This window comes from Patella vulgata, chromosome 1 (genome assembly GCF_932274485.2).
Source record: "Patella vulgata chromosome 1, xgPatVulg1.2, whole genome shotgun sequence".
In the NCBI taxonomy this organism is placed as follows: Eukaryota; Metazoa; Mollusca; class Gastropoda; family Patellidae; genus Patella; species Patella vulgata.
In genome coordinates this window covers 51,394,703-51,418,606 of record NC_065879.2, presented here as the reverse complement: position 1 = coordinate 51,418,606, position 23,904 = coordinate 51,394,703, and the positions used below count along the sequence as shown (strand labels likewise).

The 23,904-nt window shown below is 36.4% G+C and overlaps 1 protein-coding gene across 1 annotated transcript in view; it reads left to right on the top strand.

The window, feature by feature from the left end:
* The window catches only part of LOC130010740 (uncharacterized), a 171,969-nt gene that overhangs the window by 11,517 nt on the left and 136,548 nt on the right, over positions 1-23,904 (top strand). Inside the window, exon 2 of the mRNA XM_056098733.1 lies at positions 6,078-6,206. Coding sequence (XP_055954708.1) covers positions 6,167-6,206 — 40 coding nt within the window. The 5' untranslated portion in view covers positions 6,078-6,166. The remainder of the gene's footprint in view (positions 1-6,077; positions 6,207-23,904) is intronic.

The following is a 23,904-nucleotide window of genomic DNA, read 5'->3' as shown; positions in this document are numbered from 1 at the left end:
CATACTAAAACGGGCGGTATGCGGACGTGCATTATCCTGTTGGAAGTGCTGAAGTTGTGGGTGCGCTCGAAACATCGGAAGAACAATTGGTTGCAATGGTGTGCATCTGTGGTCTCCGATACAGACGGCGTCCAATCTCATCCCAGACATGTTCTATCGGTGCCATGTCCGGAGACATGGCTGGCCAGTCCAAGACATTGATGTTGTTAGCAGCCAGGTAGTCCATACTAAAACGGGCGGTATGCGGATGTGCATTATCCTGTTGGAAGTGCTGAAGTTGTAGGTGCGCTCGAAACATCGGAACAACAATTGGTTGCAAGACATCATCACGAAAGGGCTACAGCATTAACGCGACCCCTGCAAATGTGTAGGGCGGTCCGGTGATGAAATGTGAAGCCTCCCCACACCATTACACTTCCCCCACCCCATCGATTCGTTTCGAAGATGCAGCAGTCTGCAAGACGTTCCGCAACGTCTCCACACACGTTGACGGCCATCAGCATGATAAAGATGAAGGCGACTCTCATTACTGAAGAGCACACTTTGCCAGTCTACTCTTCTCCATGTCTGGTGTCCTTGAGCCCATAACAAACACCGCTGACGGTGATAATCTCTGAGGATAGCTCCAACATAAGGTCGTCGTGCACGGAGTCCTACTTCTCTTAGACGACGTCTTACGGTGTTGGCACTTACTGGTCCTTGTCTTCCGACGACTGCTGCACCTGTTCGAGTCGCTGGGCGGAATCTGTCACGCAGATGAGTGACCCGGATGTAACGGTCTTGAGCCTGGGTTGTAATGCGTTGTGGACCAGGACGTTGACAGTCACATGTTGATCCAGTAACTCGAACACGTTCCATCAACCTTACAATAGTGGACTGATGACAATTGAAGTGTATGGCAATAGCACGTGTAGACATGCCAGCCCTGGACATTCCCATGGCTTCATTCCGTTGATTTTCAGTAAGTCTCGGCATCTCTAGCTCGATTCCTTCACACATCCAAAAACAAATTACGACAGATTGACGTTTCACAGTTCATGTACTGCACATTAAGTTGAAAACATGCTTTTAAAGAGCTCACACACAATGCTGCACGTGAATATTGGGTTTTTCATGTGCATCTCGTGCAATTTTTTTTCGCGCACACGGGCCGATATTTTTTGCGTTCGGGAGCATTGTGTGAAACAATAGTTCATAGTATTGTATAATATTATACATACAAAACCACCTAATAATAAAATATTTGGGAAAAAAAGTGATGCATTTTCCATATGTGTGGATTATGTGTTAATGTTTTTGTTATTAAAATAACAAAACCTAGTCTTTCATACTCAGTCCTTTGGTAATTTGAAAAATGTCAGATCACTAAGGCAGTCCAAATTTCACGAAGTAATATAATCAATTGTAACTAAGCTTAGCACGTATTACTACCGTACTTGAACTTGTGCATGTTATTAATATTTCAATAGTTGATTACTTATGATTTTATTCCTGTTATTTCTGCAGTAATCTTTTATGTTACGCCAGCTTTATGTTTTTCAGTATCGGATGACGTTTCTGCACATCTTCAATATCTTTCTTTCCGGGCATTCTAAATTGGAGGATTTCTTTTTAGGGAAAGAATGGCGATTGTTTCCTCTTCTGTCCATGACCTTTTTGTCTGCGCTACACCCGACTTAACCTCAGCAGGGCTGGTTTTATTTGCCCTTTCAGTGTGTTGAATTGGTAGAGCTTCATCATCTTCTTCTGGAGAAGAACTACATATGTCTACTTCTTCTTCATGTTCAGGGGGGTTGGATGGCTTAGTGGTTAGCTCATGCGCGCTGTATCATTAAGTCTGTCATTGAGTCAACTGGCGTGGTTTCGAATCCCCGGTTGTACGTGACAAGGAGTAGGGTCGCCTGTCCAACCTCGTGGGTTTTCTCCGGGTCCTCCGGTTTCCTCCCACTGCTAAAGACCCCTACGCGCGAAAGCGAATTATGGAAATAAAATTGAACCATATGTTAGTCCCGAAATGACCTAGTTTGTGTCGAGTGGACGTTAAACCCCATCTCTCTCTCTCTCTCTATCTTCATGTTCATCGAAGGGGTATTTCATCTAAGGATTTACCGGCATTTTTTGTCAGCTGGCCTGTGTCCATCGCGTGAAAGAGTCTTGAAAGCTTTGCTACACGCGCCATTTCATCGGGTAACGTGTAGTATTCTTTATGGACCCTAATATCATGCCCCATATAACTGGCTAGTAGCTCTAATTCATTTTCCTTTAGGGCTAACATCTGTGATGCTGTAGCCACCTGTTTTCTCAGTTTTGTTGATCTTAAATTTTCAGGGATTTTAGTAACTCCTTCTGAAAACTTCCGCATACAGTCAGAGGCTCTGATACAATCAAGACTGTTGTAGTGTGGCCGTGGAAAGAGGTATGTATTTTCTGCAGTTACTCCCACAGCTTCTCTAAATTCAATAAGCAACGCAAGGCGTTCTACCATTTGTGGTGTTAGCAGTACGGGGACTGTTCGTCCACCCTTTCCGACGATATCTACTACTTCAAATATCCTACAAATATTTTTTTCCAATTCGGAAATATTATCAAGATCTGTGATTCAGGCAAAGTGCTTCTTTTTGAAGTTTGCTAATTTCATTTTAGATATCTCTCCTTGTCGGCGGCGATTGAACATCATGACTTGACATAGGGTTACTTCGTTCAGGATTTTCCAAGCCTGCTTATCAAAAGATTCCTCATGTAACATTTCAACATTTTCTTGACCAGTTTTCTCAAGATATCTCGACAGACTCACAACATCTTCATAAGTTGGCAAAACTTCTGGATTATTGCGCTTAAGGTCACTCGGTGTTCTGTGGGCGTGCGATGAAACTTTCACTTCCCACTTCATTTCACAGAGTTTATAAAAGTTTTCAGATTCTTCTACACGATATTTATCATTCGCCATCAGGGCTTTAGCTTTAACAATTAGAGCGCATTTCTTGACAGTGTGTCCTAGCTTTAATGCTCAAGATGTAGTTGCAAATGTATGCGTCGTATTGTCGAATTTTGCGACATCATGAACCGCTTTTATTACATCCTTAAAATATTTGGGATTAATGTAAAAATCTAAACAAGCAGTTAGATTGTTGGTGTTTTTTCTTAGAAAGTACAGAAGTTTAGCAATTTCTCTTAATTTTGTTCTAATATAATTATGCTGTTCCTTATTATGACCCTTTTTGAGATATTCCCGCTTTGCAAGCTCTAAAATTAAGTGATCACTTTTAGCTATACGTGAGATGTTATCAGACTTCATGGGGTAAAGTAATTCTTGTAATGTTTCTTCTATTTCTGAAGAAGCGGGCTTCAAAAGTTGACTCTTCCAACATTGACTCTTCCAACACATTCATTCAGAGAATTTCTTTTTCTTTGTGCCATCGATTTCATTTTCATCTGTTGAGTCCATTTTCTTTCGCTTTTGAGGCATAAACGGACATTTATGCTTCCATAGATTGCGCTGTACATGTAGATAGTAGCCATAACAGTATATGCACGGGCCATAACTATCAGGATCCACATTATAAGTTGGTCTATATGATACCACCAATGTCCCTTCATGCTTCCGTATTACCTGACAGTTGTGCTTATGGTTTCCCAGATTTCTTATTTTACAGAGCAATTTGGATTTCTTGTCACGGTCTCTTTCCTGGATATACCTGGAAACTTCATCTTCATCTCCATGCATTTGCACCAAGTGTCTTGGAAGTTTTGAAAAAGATTTTTCACAAAAAAAACAATATTGCTTTTTGTCCCATTTCCTTTTGTTATTTGTGTTGTTGGTACTAGGAACATTGATTTTAATGACCTTATCTGTTGATGAAGTAGGTTCGTCGCTAACTATTACTGTCGTTGTTGGTGGTTGCTTGGGTGGGCTGTTGAACACTAGTGTGGCTGATTCGAAGTTAATGGTCGATTGGAAGTGGGTTGGTGGTCTGATATTAATGGCTGGTTGCAAGTTGGTTTTTGGCCATATGTTGATGTCGGTACATGATGGTTAGAAAGTATGTCAGAAAAGTTGGTACTAACTTGGTATTTTGTTACGAATTGTTGCATAGGAATGATTTCAGAATCAACAAACGATAACCCCAAAATGGATCCTCATTTAATTATTTACAAGCTGTCACTAACTTTTAAAGACACTAACGTGAATCTTCAAAATTTGACCATGAATTTCCAAGGCACTAACTTGACTTGTAAGAAACATTTTACATGTTAGAATCGCCCTTTGATTGAAGGTAAAGGGTTAGATAAAACTAATTTGTCTTGAAAGTCAAGTTGACATCTTGGAAAGTCAAGTTGACATCTTGAAAAGTCAAGTTGACATCGAGTTGACATCTTGAAAAGTCGAGTTGACATCTTGAAAAGTTAGGTTGACAAAACTACCAACATTTTCAAGTTTCAACTCAAACTTAATCTTTTAAGATATTAACATAAACTTTTAAGATATTAAAGATATATTCTCACAAAAGCATTTATAGGGTAGTTATTTCCAATAAAAGTAAGGCAAATTTATTACATGTATATATGGAAAGTAGAGACGCCCAATCTTACTAGAAAAATACTGGATGGGGCAGGATGTCAGGGTATTACTTGCCATCAGCCCGAAGACGTATTGTCTGCTAGATTGACTTATTATTTCTGAATCGAATAGTCAATTGTTTTGGGGAACATTGAGAGGTTTAAAGGTACAACAAACCCTGCAATCAAACGCCAGGAAAATAATGTGGCAGAGGATAATCAACGAATTTACTTTGGCTTCATATGTACGGTAAATGGGCAGAAAGTAACGACAAATCCATTCTGAAATTGACCCTCCCTCGGGTAACGTGACAAACATGGTTTCTAAAAATAGATTGTTACATCTTGGGGCACTTCCTCCCGAATACAATGTCAAGGGATCTTTTACGTGCACGTCAATGTGTACATCGGACCTCGGTTTTCCGTCTCATCCGAATGACTAGACAGCTGTCCTTGTCAGGCATAAGAGTAGGCCGTAGTGCTGCTGTCCGGGCACAATTTCCCTGATAGCACATTGTATGGTGTATGCTCGTCTTCAATAGCCCAGTTCGGAGCTAACAGTAGGACGTTAAACCCCATTTCATTTCATTTGTTTCTCCTGGCGGCTCCAGATGTTTTTGCCCAAAGAAACGAAGTATTAGTTCCATGAGAAATAGAACTTATTAATCACCGGGGTTGGTCTGGTGAATGTGCACTGATACCTCGGCTATGGGTAACAAAACTTCTGATAATGAATCATCGGGGATGGCTCCCAATAATCGGTAAAGCTCTGGGGTGCCTTCGCCAATAATCAACATCATCGGGTGAATATTCATGTCGGGAGATCTCAGTCATGGCAATCTATTAACTGAATATGTGTATTAGATTATAGATGGTAAGCTCAGTTTCTTTCCTTTTTTCATCAAATCTGAATGATACCCGGTCCCTAGTGTATTTTATACTTATTATTTCGCCAATAATCTTATGTTGCGCCAGATAAAAATTTCGAAATTTCAGTCAGATGATATATAATGACTATATGACTTGATTTTTAATATCGTACGGGTTGAAAACGGCTAGTAAGTTTAGATGTGGCAGAAATAACCGCTTATTACTCTCACGTGACCATATATGATGTGTATGGTAGACATCGGTTAACTGAGGACTTGATACACTCGCTGTCCAATAAACACTAACTGCGGACCTGATACACAGAATCATATTTTTCCCTTTTCAGATCAAACACACGAAAGATACACCCTAACTGTAGAATACCGCCTAATGCGGAACATCTCAGATCGACCTTAAAATCAAATGTGATATTAAATCCGGGCTTCTGAACATCGTCATAGTCCTAGATTTAGTTCAAAAAGTCCTTGGTTCAACCGAGGACGTCCTCGCTTGACACAGGTCCACGATTAGAAGGTGTGTATTCAGATGTGTGTCCTCTATATACATCAGAAACAAACGCACACCCACACACACACACACACATTAAAATGGGTGAGTCGTTAATACACTAATTTGTTTGTTCATTACAGTTTTGACGTGAAGAAATTGAAACAACTTCCTTGTTAGCTTGAGGAGATCAATATTATATTATAATAGTGGTGTAACTTCCTTATTGAAAATGAAGATTTTTGTGCACCTTTTCATAGCTGTTGCCTCTGGTGAGTCAGTCTTATTGAAAGAGGCCCCTTCTTTTCATTCATCTGGGAATTACTCCAGATATCTTTGTAAAATTTAGTACACACATAAACCTATCAAAGTAGTTGCCCCTTTACAAATTTCTCATTTAAATTATATTTGTGTTTCCACAGAAACAAATTGATTTAGTATGGTACTGAGTCATCATCTTGTTTCTAGAAAGTAGCCAGTTCTACTTATAACTCTGCTGTAGATTGAGGTTAGTTTAGGCAATTTAGCTGGTCAAGAATCTGAGGTAGAATGTTCAAACTTGTTGTGCCGTAGATGCTCATTAAGTGAATAGTGAATGTCTTGACTGGGTCATTCCATGCCAAGTGGACCAAATTTCGGAAAGTTGGGAACATGACCCCCTCCAAAAAAATTATAAAAAATATATGTTACAGTACATGGACTTAAGCTAACAAATCCAAAATTATACCTCTCTAGGCCGAAAATTCTCTGAGATATGGCCATTTGAAATTAGGGTACTGAAACGGATCATAAATTCAGTAATTATATAATATTATGCCGTCGCCCCTGTCCGTCCGTCCACAATTGTTTGTGGACTCTCTACAGGTCACAATTCTTATCCGATTTTGACGAAACTTGAAATATAGGTTTATCCCCAAAAGATCTCGGCTGCTTTCAATATTGGCATGTATCGGATCGAAACTTCATGGATTATGGCCCCTGATTGTACGAAAAATCACAATTTTAGCTTGTGGACCCTATAGAGGTCACAATTTTTATCTGATTTTTTTGAAACTTGAAATGTAAGTTTATAACCCAAAGATCTTGGTTCCTTTCGATATTCGCGCATATCGGACTGTAACTTCCTGAATTATGGGCCCTGATTGTACGAAAAATCGCGTTTTTACCTTGTGGACCCTATAGAGGTCATAATTTTTATCCGATTTAAAAAACTGTATTATTATATCACCGTTACACCCTAAGGATGGCTGAGTTCGAATTTCGTGAAAATTGGCCCAAAATTGACAGACAAAATGGCCACTGTTCATCTCAAATAGCGTAAAAATATGGTATATCAAGGTTGTGGACCCTATAGAGGTCACAATTTTTATCCGATTTTGTTGAAAATTGAAATGTAAGTTTATAACCCAAAGATCTCGATTCTTTTCGATATTCGCGCATATCGGACCGTAACTTCCTGAATTATGGCCCCTGATTGTACGAAAAATCGCGTTTTTAGCTTGTGGACCCTATAGAGGTCATAATTTTTATCCGATTTAAAAAACCGTATTATTATATCACCGTTACACCCTAAAAATATGGTATATCAAGGTTGTGGACCCTATAGAGGTCACAATTTTTATCCAATTTTGTTGAAACTTGAAATGTAAGTTTATAACCCAAAGATCTCGGTTCCTTTCGATATTTGCGCATATCAGACCGTAACTTCCTGAATTATGGCCCCTGATTGTACGAATAATTGCGTTTTTAGCTTGTGAACCCTATAGAGGTCATAATTTTTATCCGATTTAAAAAACCGTATTATTATATCACCGTTACACCCTAAGGATGGCTGAGTTCGAATTTCGTGAAAATCGGCCCAAAATTGATAGACAAAATGGCCGCCGTTCGTTCTCAAGTAGCGTAAAAATATGGTATATCAAGGTTGTGGACACTATAGAGGTCACAATTTTTATCCGATTTTGTTGAAACTTGAAATGTAAGTTTATAACCCAAAGATCTCGGATCCTTTTGATATTTGCGCATATCGGACCGTAACTTCCTGAATTATGGCCCCTGATTGTACGAAAACATGCGTTTTTAGCTTGTTGACCCTATAGAGGTCATAATTTTTATCGGATTTAAAAAAACGTATTATTATATCACTGTTAGACCCTAAGGACAGCTGAGTTCGAATTTCGTGAAAATCGGCCCAAAACTGACAGACAAAATGGTCGCCCTTCGTTCTCAAATAGCGTAAAAATATGGTATATCATGGTTGTGGACCCTATGGAGGTCACAATTTTAATCCGATTTTGTTGAAACTTGAAATGTAAGTTTATAACACAAAGATCTTGGTTCGTTTCGATATTCGCGCATATCGGACCGTAACTTCCTGAATTATGGCCCCTGATTGTATGAAAAATCACATTTTTAGATTGTGGACCCTATAGAGGTCATAATTTTTATCCGATTTAAAAAAACGTATTATTATATCACCGTTACACCCTAAGCACGACTGAGTTCGAATTTTGTGAAAATCGGCCCAAAACTGACAGATAAAATGGCCGCCCTTCGTTCTCAAATAGCGTAAAAATAGGGTATATCAAAGTTGTGGACCCTATAGAAGTCACAATTTTTATCCGATTTTGTTGAAACTTGAAATGTAAGTTTATAACACAAAGATCTCGGTTCCTTTCGATATTTGCGCATATCGAATTGTAATTTCCTGAATTATGGCCCTTGATTGTAGGAAAAATCACTTTCTTCTTAGCTTGTTCTCTATCCATCTCTCGAAAATGTGGGCGTATCCTGCCTGGCAGGCGCTGGTTTTTTTCAGGTTTTAGGGTGCTTTAAAGGACAATATTGGTGTCAGTCATTATCATATATGTGATAGAACTAATTAAACACGTTCCAAATATAATTTTATCTCAGAGATCATTGCTACGATAGCTGAGTAATACAGGTTTCCTGAATCGGATTTGACTAACGCCAAAGGAAAACACGAGCCATACCTCTATATAACAGTGACGAGTGATAACAGTTGTTGTTGTGTGAGACTGTGAGAGGATATCTGACAATTCATAAAAAGAATTGACTGCCACTAGATAAGAGAACACGAAAGAAAAACAGAAAAAGTCTGTGCATTACCATGTTTTTATAAGGTATAGAATGAATATAAACAAGGGAATGTACGAACTATTTCTATTTTTCTTCTGTTCTCTCATCTAATGACATTCAATTACTTTATTGAATTTTCAGGTATCCTCTTACAGTCCCATATAACAACTTTTGGTCTTCAAAGGAATTATTAGTGAGCAGAAATTCGGCTGTGTATCTGTTATCACTCGTCACATCAGTCAGGTATATATAGAGATGACTCACGTTTTCCTTTGGCGTTCGTCTCTTCCGATTCCGGAAACCTGTATTAATCAGCTATCGTAGCAAAGATCTTTGTGTTAAAATAATTATATTTGGAATGTGTTTAACCAGCTCTCACATATGTGATAATGACTGGCACCAATAAGAAGTTGTCTTAGATTACAAAATTAGAGAGTTCTACTCCTATCAGAAATGTGAGTTTAAAGGACAATTTTGGTGTAGATTGTGAATTTAGCATCACACGCAATGTGCGATTCTCACAGTTTGTGCCACCAGGTGGCAAAATGTGGAACAAATGAACTATTCACTGGCAAAGTCACTATTGCATACACAACCTCCAAAATTGGCATAGTTAATATCAGTTTGTCTTTTATCAATTTAGAAAACATTCTGAGTCGATGGGATATATACTTTTCCAATTCAGTCTCGAAATTCAATGCACACTGAAAATGTACAAAATACACCCATTTTCACCTTCAATTTTGCCCATGTGGGACAGAGGTTAAAATTCTGAAAAAGTTTGAGAATGAAACTTCAATTACCCTACTATAACATACATTTATGTTCTTTCTTGTATATTTGAGGGCTTATATTTTTAATTGGCACTTGAAATCTGTGCGGTGATGAAGTTTTAATGGCTATCATCAAAATTGTTGACTTTTCACATTGATTTTAAATTATGTCTAACTGACCTATACCCGTCAAACGTGCCTATTTAGAGTAAATGTAAGTGTAGATTACAAATATGCAATCAGTTTGGATCTACATTGTATTGTTCTAATTTTTATTTGGCGTCCCAAATGAGAAAGAAAATGGTTATTCCGCTTTACAAATTGGAATATTGGGCTTAAAATTACTTCTGAAAGACTTAGGCCCCTCATATTTGTCATTTTAGAGCAACTTATAAAGTAGAATAAGAATATAGACTCACTTGGCTACAGGGAGTATATCGTTTCAATTTAATCTTGCTTTCAAACACAGGGGAAAACTTGTTTTGTCTGCTTAGAAAGTTAAAGTACAGTAATGTTTTTATTTTTACACTATCACTGAACACTTGACAACTACAGGCCGCAATTCTTAACGCATGGTCTTGAAACTTTGCATACCTATTCCCTATACCCTAAGGATGTTTCCTATTGTTTTTGGTGCTTGCCCAACCCGGGTCAGAGCCACACCCATTTTGGTGCATGCTCGGCCCCCAGGGGCACAGCAACATCAGATTTCAGTCTTATCGTCTACAGGTTGCAATTCTGAACTTTTGGTGCATGCCCGACCCCTGTCACACTCCAGGATGATCCATTCAGAATTGCGGCCCCTAGGCCTAGGCGATAAACATTTAAAAAATGGCGTTGCTATGCCCCTGGGGGTCGGAGATGCACCAAAAATAATAGTGGTCATCCTAAAGGTATAAGGAATAAGTATGAAAAGTTTTCAAGAAGATCAAAACACTCAGACACACAAAGAAAAAATAGTAGACGTGGCTCTGTCCCTGGGGGTTGGTCAAGCACAAAAAACAATAGCGATCATTCTTAGGGGAAAATGAATAAGTATGCACAACTTCAAGACAATCCATTAAGAATCGTGGCTTGTAGGCGACAAACTGACACATGCAAAAATTGAGCGTGACTCTCTGCCCCTGGGGGTCTGGCACGCACCAAAAACAATAGGGAACATCCTTAGGGTATAATGAGAAACTTGTAAACATAGTTTCAAGACGGTGCGTTAAGTATTGCGGCCCCTAGTTTTGAGGCGTCTAGAGATAGTGAAACTACATAAGGTCGTAGCCTACTTCAACTTTCTAAGCAGACAAACCACGTTTTCGCCTGTTTTTAAAGCAAAACTAAATTGAAACGATACTCCCTGGATCCCAAAAGAGTCTTTATTCTTGTTCTATGTTAAGAGTTGATCTAAAATGACAAATATAAGGGGTGTAAGTCTTTCAGAAATAATTTCAATCTGATCGTCAAAACCCATTATTCCAATTCGTGAAGCGTATTAACCATTTTGTTCTCATTTTGTAGGCAAATAAAATTTGAACAATACGATGTACATCCAAAATGATTACATATTTGTAATCTAGGTAAAAAGTCACTCTAAGTAGACATGTGAAGTTATTTTAAAATCAATGTGAAAAGTCAACAATTTGGATAACAGCCATTAAAGCTTCCATCACCGCACAGATTTCAAGTGCCAATTAAAAATATAAGCCATCAAATGCACATGATGGACTTTAATATATGTTATAGTAGGGTATTTGAAGTTTTATTATCAAACTTTTTCAGAATTTTAACCTCTGTCCCACATGGACAAAATTTAAGGTGAAAATGACAATATTTTGTAGGTTTTCAGTGTGCAATGAATTTCGAGACTGAATATTTGGAAAAGTATATATCCCATCGACTCAGAATCTTTTGTAAATTGATATAAGACAAACTGACATTAACTACATGTATGCCAATTTTGGAGTTTGTGTATACAATAGTGACTTTGCCAGAGGCTGTGGAAATCCTGAAAATAAAAGTGAATAGTTCATTTTGGAGGCAAAATAAAATTGGAACAATGTAATGTACATCCAAATTGATTACATATTTGTAATTTACGCAAAAAAAAGTCACTCTAATTTCTAAATAGACATGTTTGAGTAGTATATATAGGTCATTTAGAAGTTATTTTAAAATCAACGTGAAAAGTCAACAATTTGGATAACAGCCATAAAAACTTCATCACCGCACAGATTTCAAGTCCCAATTAAAAATATAAACCATCAAATACACAAGATGGACTTTAATGTATGTTATAGTAGGGTATTTGAAGTTTTATTATCAAACTTTTTCAGAATTTTACCCTCTGTCCCACATGGCCAAAATTTAAGGTGAAAATGGTTATATTTTGTACTTTTTGAGTGTGCATTGAATTTTGAGACTGAATATTTGGAAAAGTATATATCCCATCGACTTAGAATCTTTTGTAAATTGATAGAAAACAAACTGACACTAGAACTGCGATGCAGTAATGACGGGTTTCACTGGTGCCACGTTACCCTTGAACTTATGTCACTTCCGGTGTCAGTTACCTAGGGCGACACTTTTTTGATTTTTCGTTTTACGGACCCGCCGACTGAAAAATGAACCTCCCGATAACAAAATAAATATGTAACTTGAGAATTTAATTTTATTTTATTTCCGACCCATACACGAAATAAAATCTTTGGTTGTTGTCATATTTTTTTTTATTAATGTTTATCAATTTTCATTTTGATGAACCCTTCATTGGCTTCAATGTATACCGTATTTACTAGGAAACATCGCGTGCTGTGCAATAAGACAACATGAGCGAGAGCGTTATTTCACGAGAAATGAAGCTATCCCACGAGAACTGTCATTCAAAATGGCGGGATATCTGTGCCTCAACTTGGGGCAAGAAATGGGAATTAATCAAAGATCATTTGTGAAAATAAATTCATCGGACACTATACGCACTTACATGTATATGGATATACTACTTCTGAATTTATTAACAAGCTATGTTTCGATACACATACAGGTATCGTTGTTAGGGCTGTGTCTTTATATCGAAAAACCGATATGTATCGATACGTTCCAGCGATATTTATATCGATACATAATATGGCCGTATCGTTGAAAAAATTATTCAGTTAAGAAAGACCATGAATTGAAACCTACGTGACGAAAGAAGACGATCTCGGCATGGTTTGCCAATCGAGCGTCTTCCATGCCGCGTATGAATTCCAGGTACCGATAGATATTATAATAATAACTGGATCATATATTGATGGATTCATTGACCAATTGTTAGGTAAATTTAAATCTTCATTGAATATAATCCCCTGATAGAACACCGAATACACCGAGAAACAATCATTTAATAATATATTTTCCTGATGGCATCTCCAATGCTGAATTTCAATGGCAGGTGACATATCGGTGGCGAATTAGGTCAATAAACCAGTTCTAAATAGCGCTTACCGTTATGATTTTTTTTTATTTTATACACATTCTGACAAAGGCTTAAATTTAAAAATATTGTCGTTTTTATTGAAGGCTATATCATAATCGCGCGGAATTTTTTTTAAAAGCAATTTTAAGTATGGTTGTCACGTGACAATTGTACCGTGTGTCTATCATTGGCGAATGAATAAAAACTTTTGCAAGTTACGTGACTTGTTGCGTGATAGACAGAAAACTACAAATTGTGTTATGAAGAAATGCCATGGTGCCGTATTAGCCTAATTTTGGCTACATGTACGGCATTTTCTGATACTGGCAATAGTAGAAACATACTAATATTTTAGATCATCGACTTACGAAATGCGAACGCTTCATCGAATAAACGAAGATGGTAATTTATTCTGGAATATTACAGACGTGAACTTCAAGTTGGTACGTGAATTAAATATGGAAAATTTTCAAAAGGTGTACCTCTATCGTTATTTTTGTGGTAATCACATACATACGGCATTCTCCATAAATTACCAAGAATTATTTTTGTTGAAGTCTAGTTATATCAAAGGGAATAGACTCGTATAATTAACCCATTTCCTACGGGATCTCAATTGACCCAACATTATTCTGGCCGTTTGTTTCAAAATAGATTAAGAACCCTGATGCTTGCTTACTCATCTCAAATGTCTTGAAACAGAATGTAGTTTGAGATTATTTTGGGCATAATTAGTGATTTCACCATATCGCGATACGTATGATCGGTTTTCCGTATCGTCAATACGTATTGTATCGAAAATGAACTGTATCGACACAGCCCTAATCGTTGTCAAGCTAAATGATTAATAACAAAATATGGTACAATAACTAAATAAACAATGATTGGAAACCCTACTATGATTAGAAACCACAATCTACACTTAATTAATAACACTTAAAAAGAAAGAAAACCATTCACTGATTAAAGTTATTAGTGTTCACTGATTGTTTGGTAAATCCACCCAAAGATTTGGAAGATAATGTCCCAAGTCTCTGTTTAATTTTGGCTTATGTTTTTGAATTTCTAAAGCTTCTCGAAGAACTCTGTTTTTCACAGAGACTCGGGACATTAAAATCTTTCATTAATTATTGGGGCTACAGTAGAAACTATTTTTATAATCTGTCAACACTTAATGCCTCTAATATTAAAGATTTAAATTACTTGTCAATTAAAATGGCTAGTTTGTGACACCTTATACTGGTTAACAGTGATACATAATATATTGTCACACTCTAACAATAACCCTGTTAAAGTAAACATCTAATATTTTGTGTTTTTTTTTTTTTTTTTTTTTTTTTTTAAACCGAACCTACCCAACCAATATGATAACCCTGTGCTGAAAAAAAAATCTAATGTTTAAATTTATTTTTATTTTTATTTTGACCTACCCAACCTAAAGTGCTGCCAAAAAATCCGTAAACCATGAAATTAAAAATGTCTGGCCTAGCAATATCAATTTCATTTATACATTTGTTACCATGTGTTACATATGTCAAAAAAGTGATCCTGACAAAATTTGTTACTAACAAATGTTAGCTGACTTTTTAATGGGAAATTTCTCGACAAGGGAAAATGCTAGAAGGAATTTTTAGACATCTATATGATCGGATTGATCTATTCTATATGTCCATTGGAATCAAATATCATAATGTTAAACGAATGATATAACTCACTTCAATTTTTGTTTTGAAGGCTAATAATACAGTTTTTGCCAAAATTACATTACTTCCGGTGATAATAAAATTGTTAAATTAATTCTATGAAATTATAAATGGCATAAGACACTTTTAAAGACCAAAACCTTGAAAAATGACTTGTAGAATATCGTCAATTTCTCTGCAACCAAACAAGTTAGAAACCATTTTGTGATATCTGTATGGTCGTATGGGTTTATTCTATTTGTTGATTGGGATCAAATATCATAATTTTAAAAACATTACAAATCAGACTCATTTGAATAAGATATCTGTTTCGAGGGCTAAAAAAACAGTTTTTGTCCAAATGGCGTCATTTTCAGTCACAGTGAAAATGTTAAATTGGATTGGCCTAGTCAAAGGTGGCATGAGGCATCACATGGTAACAAAAATTGAAAATCGAACGATAATTTACTTTTTTACATTCAAAATAACATGAAAAATGATGCATGCAAAATTGCCTATTTCTCGGCAACTGCGCATATTACAATCTAATTTTGACATACATTGTCCTCGTATGGATTAATGCTACAAAATTATGAAAGTTGCGTAGAAATAATTCAAAATATGAAGACGATGAATGGGTTGTAAATACCTGATTTTTACTCCTATTTTTCACCCTTAAATCAAAATGGCACACATACAAAACCGCTATAAAAAAACCCCCAAAACTAAGCCCAACATATTTTGCACCTGTAGTAGGAGCATTCAACTTCATTGATAAGATTTGTAGAAAAATAAGATTTTTTCTTAGGAAAAAGACCCTTCCGACCCATCAAAATTTAAATTTTAGGCAAAATGATGTCACTTCCGGTACCGACAGAAAACATTATAGGTAGAAACAAGTTGAGAATTTGCACCAAGGAGTATATGAGCTTTTGTTTTAAACAAATCAGGCAATAAATAATAAATTTAGAACCCATAAACTGTAATAAAAATGCGAAAAGTCTTAAAAAGTGATCCTGACGAAATTGGTTATTTCTTTGCAAGAGAAGATGCTAGAAGGTATTTTTTGACATATTTATGATCGTATTGATCCAATCTACCATTGGAATGAAATATCATAATGTTAAATGAATACTAAATATAACTCACTTCAAAAAAATATTTGTTTTGAAGGCTAAAAATACAGTTTTTGCTAAAATTGCATTACTTTCGGTGAGAATGAAAATGTTAAATTAGTTTTATGAAATCAGAAATGGCATAAGGCATCACATGGTGGAAATTTTATGAAAATCGAATAATAATTGACACTGTTGTAGACCAAAAACCTTGAAAAGTGACTAGTAGAAAATCGTCTATTTCTCTGAAACCTTACAAGTTAGAACCCATTTTGTGGTATCTGTATGGTCGTATCGGTTCATTTTATTTGTTGATTGAAATTAAATATCATACTTTTCAACAAATAACATATACGACCCATTTGAAAAAAATATCGGTTTTGAAGGCTAAAATTCAGTTTTTGCCCAAATGACGTCACTTCTGGCGACAGTAAAGGTGTTAAAATGGTTTAATCTAGTCAAACGTGGCATTCGGCATCAAATGGTGAAAGAAAATTGAAAATTGGATAATAATTGATTCTTGTACAGGCAAAATAACACGAAATGTGACTCCTGCAAAATTGCCTATTTCTCGGCAACTGCTGATATTACAAACTAATTTTAACATACATTCTCTTTGTATTGGTTATTGCTACGAGGTTATGAAAGTTACGATGAAATATTTTGAAATATGAAGACGGTGGATGGGTTGTAAATAGCTTATTAGGGTTTCACACTTTCATATGAAAGTTTATTGTTTTTGTTAAGATTATTTTTATTATTATTATTAAGCTTTCATATTTCATATGAAAGCTTATTGTTTTTGTTAAGATTATTATTATTTTTTTTTTTTTTTGTGTACTTTCTGCAAATCGGATTTCTCAGAATCTAACCATAGGATCTTTCTGAAACTTTGACCTACCCCCCAAAATTGGGTGGCAGCTTTTGCTTAAATATATTTTCAAAACGTTTTACGAATCCGAAATCACAGAATTTTACGAACGAATGCATGTGACCTACAATGCTGTAACTTTGTGACTATTTGACCTATTTTACTAAATCTTTTTTCTTTGAGTACCTTGAGACAATTACTTCAAATCTGCAGATTCAGATTTTCGAATTTCGAAAATTCGTCGCTGTGATTTCGAACCGGAAGTTGAAACCAACTTGACAATTTTTGTCCCCCGCCTTTCGAAGAAAACAGGGGACTATTAAAATGGGTTCGTCCGTCTGTCTGTCTGTCCGTCTGTCTGTCCGTCACACTTTTTGGGACACAATAACTCTCTTCCTAATTGAGCTAGAATGTTCAAACTTGGTGTATGTGTTGATTAGGTCAATGCCTTGATGGAGTTCGAAGATGAGCATTTTCCGCTTAGGGTAAGCAGAGATAAGCAATTTGATTGGTTGATGCTTTGGGACACGATAACTTTTAATTGAGCTAGAATGTTCAAACTTGGTGTATGTGTTGATTAGGTCAATGCCTTGATGGAGTTCGAAGATGAGCATTTTCCGCTTAGGGTAAGCAGAGATAAGCAATTTGATTGGTTGATGCTTTGGGACACGATAACTTTAGTTGTCCCCCGCCTTTTGAAGAAAGCAGGGGACTATTAAAATGGGTTCGTCCGTCTGTCTGTCTGTCCGCCTGCCTGTCCGTCCGTCTGTCTGTCCGTCACACTTTTTGGGACACAATAACTCTCCTTCTAATTGACCTAGAATGTTCAAACTTGGTGTGGGTGTATATTAGGTCAATGCTTTGATGGAGTTCGAAGATGAGCATTTTCTGCTTAGTGTAAGCAGAGATAAGCAATTTGATTGGTTGATGCTTTGGGACACGATAACTTTAGTTCTAATTAAGTGAGAGTGATGAAACTTGGTGTATAGTTTTATTACATCAGTACCTTGACTAAGTTCGATGATGAGCATTTTCTGCTCAGGGTAAGCAGAGCGATAAGCAATTTGATTGGCCGAGACTTCGGAACACAATAACTCTCCTTCTAATTGAGCTAAAATGTTCACACTGCTTCTAATTGAGGTAGAATGTTTAAACTTGATGTAGATGTTCGTCTTGACTGAGTTCAATGATTAACATATCGATCTCAAGCTAAGCAGAGATAAGCAATTTCCTTGGTCGATGCTTTGGGACAATATAACTTTGATTCTGTCTGATAGAGAGTGATGAAATTTAGTGTATAGTTGATAATCAGTTTGATTGCTCGATACTTTTGAAAAAAATAGATGTGCGATTAATTAATATGTGGCATCTATTTATTTGCGGATTTCGGCGGGGGACATCAGCCTCACTGTTGGCTTGTTTTAATAGTAGTACGATTTTCATAATATTTAGCATGTAAGTAGATCTTACCAATGCGACTTCAAAAATATGATTAGAAATTTGCTAAATTATCTCCCCTAAATGAAATTAAGGATCAAAATTTTTAAAAAAATCATCGAAATATAGGTCAGAATGACCTAATTTTTTTTTTCGATACTAGACAAGTAATTACTGATTCGTACACAAAAAATAGAGTTTGTAGCCCAAACCGGAAGTGCCACCATCTTGAAATGTGAAATATCGCTAAGGCTTTTTTGATATTTTACTTACAGACAAGGGAATTATATTTTCCAAATCCTTGAAGGAAAGCCCATAAAATGTAGGCAGTAGAATTTTGATTTAGGCCAACTGATGGACGCCATTTTGAATTGAAAATGAAAAATAGTGAAAAATCAACATTAATGGGCTTGAAAACCCACACAATTGGTCGTGACTTAGAGAATCTGTCTCCTATTACCAAAATTAATACATTTCAGGATAGCCTGGCTCATGGTCGAATGTTTGGTATTTGAATATTTCAAAAATTCAAATTTCGCCTTTGATGTTTTCCGTGCCGACAAGGTTGCTTTGAGTTTAGCTGGTTTTGACTTCGCGCATGCGCTACACTGGAACCAAACGTACCATGTGTACCAAATTCCAGCGAGGAACTTTTCATGCTGGTACCTAGGTACCCTGAAAATTTCAAGGTGATACCTGCATTCGTTCAAGTCGTTTGTTCCTGGCACTTTCCAGGTCGTTTTTTTTTCTAAGTCAATTTACGGCTTCCATAAGGGGAAAAAAGTGGAATTTCGCTGCGAAACCGGCACCGACCACCGATTGTCCGAAAACCTTGAAGTTAATATCCGATTGACTTTAAATTTATATACAGTGTTTAAGGTCATGTGACGAAGAAGCCTATTGATTTTCAGCGATTTCCGATAATTACTGCCAGAGTTATGGCCCTTGACCACTTCAAAAAATCTTGAGGACGCTCTAGAGGCCAAAGTTAATATCTGATTGACTTTAAATTTGTACACAGTGTTTAAGGTCAAGAGACGAAGAAGCCTATCGATTTTCAGCGGTTTCCGATAATTACTGCCAGAGTTATGGCCCTTGATCACTTCAAAAAATCTTGTGGACGCTCTAGAGGCCAAAGTTAATATCCGATTGACTTTAAATTTATACACAGTGTTTAAGGTCATGAGACGAAGAAGCCTATTGATTTTCAGCAATTTCCGATAATTACTGCCAGAGTTATGGCCCTTGATCACTTCAAAAAATCTTGTGGACGCTCTAGAGGCAAAAGTTAATATCCGATTGACTTTAAATTTATACACAGTGTTTAAGGTCAAGAGACGAAGAAGCCTATTGATTTTCAGCGATTTCCGATAATTACTGCCAGAGTTGTGGCCCTTGATCACTTCAAAAAATCTTGTGGACGCTCTAGAGGCGAAAGTTAATATCCGATTGACTTTAAATTTATACACAGTGTTTAAGGTCATGAGACGAAGAAGCCTATTGATTTTCAGCTATTTCTGATAATTACTGCCAGAGTTATGGCCCTTGATCACTTCAAAGAATCTTGTGGACGCTCTGGAGGCCAAAGTTAATATCCGATTGACTTTAAATTTATACACAGTGTTTAAGGTCATGAGATGAAGAAGCCTATTGATTTTCAGCTATTTCTGATAATTACTGCCAGAGTTATGGCCCTTGATCACTTCAAAGAATCTTGTGGACACTCTAGAGGCCAAAGTTAATATCCGATTTACTTTAAATTTATACACAGTGTTTAAGGTCATGAGACGAAGAAGCCTATTGATTTTCAGCTATTTCTGATAATTACTGCCAGAGTTATGGCCCTTGACCACTTCAAAAAATCTTGTGGACGCTCTAGAGGCGAAAATTAATATCCGATTGACTTTAAATTTATACACAGTGTTTAAGGTCATGAGACGAAGAAGTCGATTCATTTTCAGTGATTTTCGATAATTACTGCCAGAGTTATGGCCCTTGATCACTTCAAAAAACCTTGTGGATGCTCTAAAGGCTAAAGTTAATATCTGATTGACTTTAAATTTATACACAGTGTTTGAGGTCACGAGGCGAAGAATCCTATTGATTTTCAAAGATTTCTGATAATTACTGCCAAAGTTATGGCCCTTGATCCCTTTGAAAAATCTTGTGTACACTCTAGAGGCCAAAGTTAATATCCGATTGAATGCAGATTGATACACAGAGTTTAAGATCTTGACACGAACAAGTATATTGATTTTCAACGAATTTTTATGACTTGGAACAGCTAAATTCATGATACAGTATTAAAAGTTTTGTATACAAAACGTTAGCATGGGGCATATAAAAACCAAACAAATTCTAATGGTTTTCTGAGTTGTTGCTCTTAATCAGATTTTAGTGTATTATAAATGTTTCATTACCGAAAAAAGTAAAAATATGCGACAACTCTTGTTGACTGCCCGGACGATTTAGCTGCTGTGGGCGTATGTTTCGTTGCCTGGCAACCTATCTTTTAATATTGGTACGATTTTCATAAAATTTGGAATGTTTGTAGATTTCCCGAAAATCGACTAAATATAGGTCAGATTGCCTTGAAATTTTTTTTCTTTACTAGCTACGACACTTCTGATTCGTTCACTGAAAATGGAGTTTGTAGCCCATTCCAGAAGTGCCACCATCTTGAAATGTGAAATGTCGCTAAGGCTTTTTTGATATTTTACTTACAGACAAGGGAATTATATTTTCCGAATCCTTGAAGAAAAGCCCATAAATTGTAGGAATTAGAATTTTGATTTCTGGCAAATGATGGACGCCATTTTGAATTGAAAATGAAAAATCCACATTAATGGGCTTGAAAACATCCACAATTGGTCGTGGCTTAAAGAATCTGTCTCCTATTACCGATATTAATACATTTCGGGATAGCCTGGCTCATGGTCGAATGTTTGGTATTTGAATATTTCAAAAATTCGAATTTCGCCTTTGATGTTTTCCGTGCCGACAAGGTTGCTTTGAGTTTAGCTGGTTTTGACTTTGTGCATGCGCTACGCTGGAACCAAAGGTACCATGAGTACCAAATTCCGGCGAGGAACTTGTCACGTTGGTACCTAGGTACCCAGAAAATTTCAAGGTGATACCTGCATGTGTTCAAGTCGTTTGTTCTTGGCACGGCTCCAGGTCGGTTTTTTTTTTTAAGTCAATTTACGGCTTCCATAAGGGGAAAAAAGTGGAATTTCGCCAAGACACCGGCACCGATTGTACGAAAACCATAAAATTTGGACACAATACGCCCATTACCACCCCGGACTCTGTGCTTCACCCCCATTTTGATCCCATTAATAAAAAAAGAGTTTTAGCTAAAAAAAACGATTTTTGGAATTTGATATTGGTTTTAATTAAATTTGAAATTGCAAATGCAAAGAGATTTTATTGCCTCTTCCGTATGTGATAGGTATTAGTACTATACACATTATCCTTAAAAGACAATTTTTTTAAATGACCGCAACGATGTATCTAAAAAAAACTGAAATCGCCTATTTTGACCTTTTTTGACTGCTGAGGCATCCTTCCGGTGGTCCAAATCTCTGGAATTTCTAGCGGTTGGCTGTGCCGCGATGATATTTATCACATATTAAAAGGAGAAAATGCTCAGATATCAAGAACAATAAAAATTCGATAAAATACGGCACTTTTTTAAGCAAAAAAACTTTGATCGGTGGGGTTGGGTTTCGAATTTATTTTCAACGTTCTCGGAATTCCAGTCTCTTCTATTTTTAATATGTGATAGCTTGAATCCCAAAGTACATCCCGTGCAAATTTGAAGGCAATCGGACCAACGGAACGTTGCCTGGGCAGAGCAAATCAACCCCGGTCGCGAAAATTTGCTCGACCTTAATTTCTTTTGACTTCGCGCATGCGCCATGCTGGAACCAAAGGTACCATGACTACCAAATTCCGGCGAGGAACTTTTCACGTTGGTACCTAGGTGACCTGCATTCATTCATGTCGTTTGTTTTTCCGCCATTTACAGCTTCAATAAGTGCGAAAAAAGTGGAATTTCGCCACGACACCGGCACCGATTGTCCAAAAACCATGAAATTTGGACATAATACGCCCATTGCCACCCCGGACTTTGTGCCTTACTCCCATTTTGATCCGATTAAAAAAAAGAGTTTTAGCAAAAAAAAAAAAGATTTTCGGTCAACTGATGGTCTCCATTTGGAATTGAATATGAAGAACAGTGAAAAATCCACTTAAAGAGACGTGAAAATAAACACAATAGGCCGTAATATGTTCAATGCGTCTCTTATTTCTGAAATTAATGCATTTCAGGATAGCTCGAGATCAAGATCAATTTTTTGGTGTTTGAAAATTTTCAAAATTTCGTATTTCCCTATTGACCTTTTACATGCCGACATAGTTGTTTGCTGGACAATTTATGCCTTTAATTTTCAAAATTTACAAATTTAACCTAAATATTCGAACAGCTAAGGTCAATCTGATTCAAAAAATGTTAGTTCCGTTCAAAGTTATTTCATTTATTTTTTTGATATTTTCCTGCCCCTTTTTAATTCTTTCCCGCCATTTTCGTTTCATGTTCTCATCCGTCCCGTTTTTAAACGGCTTGATCCATTTTTCTGAAACTTCTGGAACGGAAAGTCATTCCGATTACAGCAAGCCAAGTCTCAGTTATTTCCCTTTAGTTTTCAGATTATTTTGTTGCCTGGGTGCAATGTTTCTCACTATATTTAGACTTGTAACTTTGCGACTTTTTCACTGATTTTGATAATTATTTTTTGTTGTTCTTTTTTCTTTTAAGATACTTGATATAATCCATGTCACGTGACGATGAATATGAAAGCTTTCATATCTGCATGGGACAGTGGAAGATCTAGTTCTTATTATTATTATTATTTTTTTTTTCCAATTTGATTGTATCTCAGAAACTACATGTCGGATCGATACGATTTCTTCGGTTAAAGTGGGTGTGACTTAGAGATTAAAGCTATTTTGGGCATTCTGTGACAATGCGAAATGTCCGAAATCACTGAAGTTGTCATTTTTTAAAAAAATGCTGTAGTATTAACAATAATCATCGAATTTTAACATATGATGCATTTTGACATAGCCGGAGACCAGGCACATAGCTGTGCTACTTTGATTTTTGATTGTCGACGAATCTTTGTAGATATTAAGCGCCAAATTTTGAAAATTTAAAATTTTACAAAAAACTTGTTTATTTATGAATATTTTTATATGGCATTTTAATTATGGGTTGAAGAGTTATCCGATTTGACTAAAAATGTCAACATTTTTTGTGTCCGTAATTTTCCTAGATTAATTAATTATTATTCGATTTGTACAAAAGAATGTTTATATGCTGCGTGGTCCAAAATGTCTTTTATTTTGTTACCGGTAAAGATTAGTGTCGGCATGGGGAGTGAAGTAAAATCAGCAAAAACTACAATTTTGACAGATTTTGACAGTTCGGCACAACTTTTTGAAAGCAAATATTATTTTTTCAAAATTTGATATTACCAAAAGTATA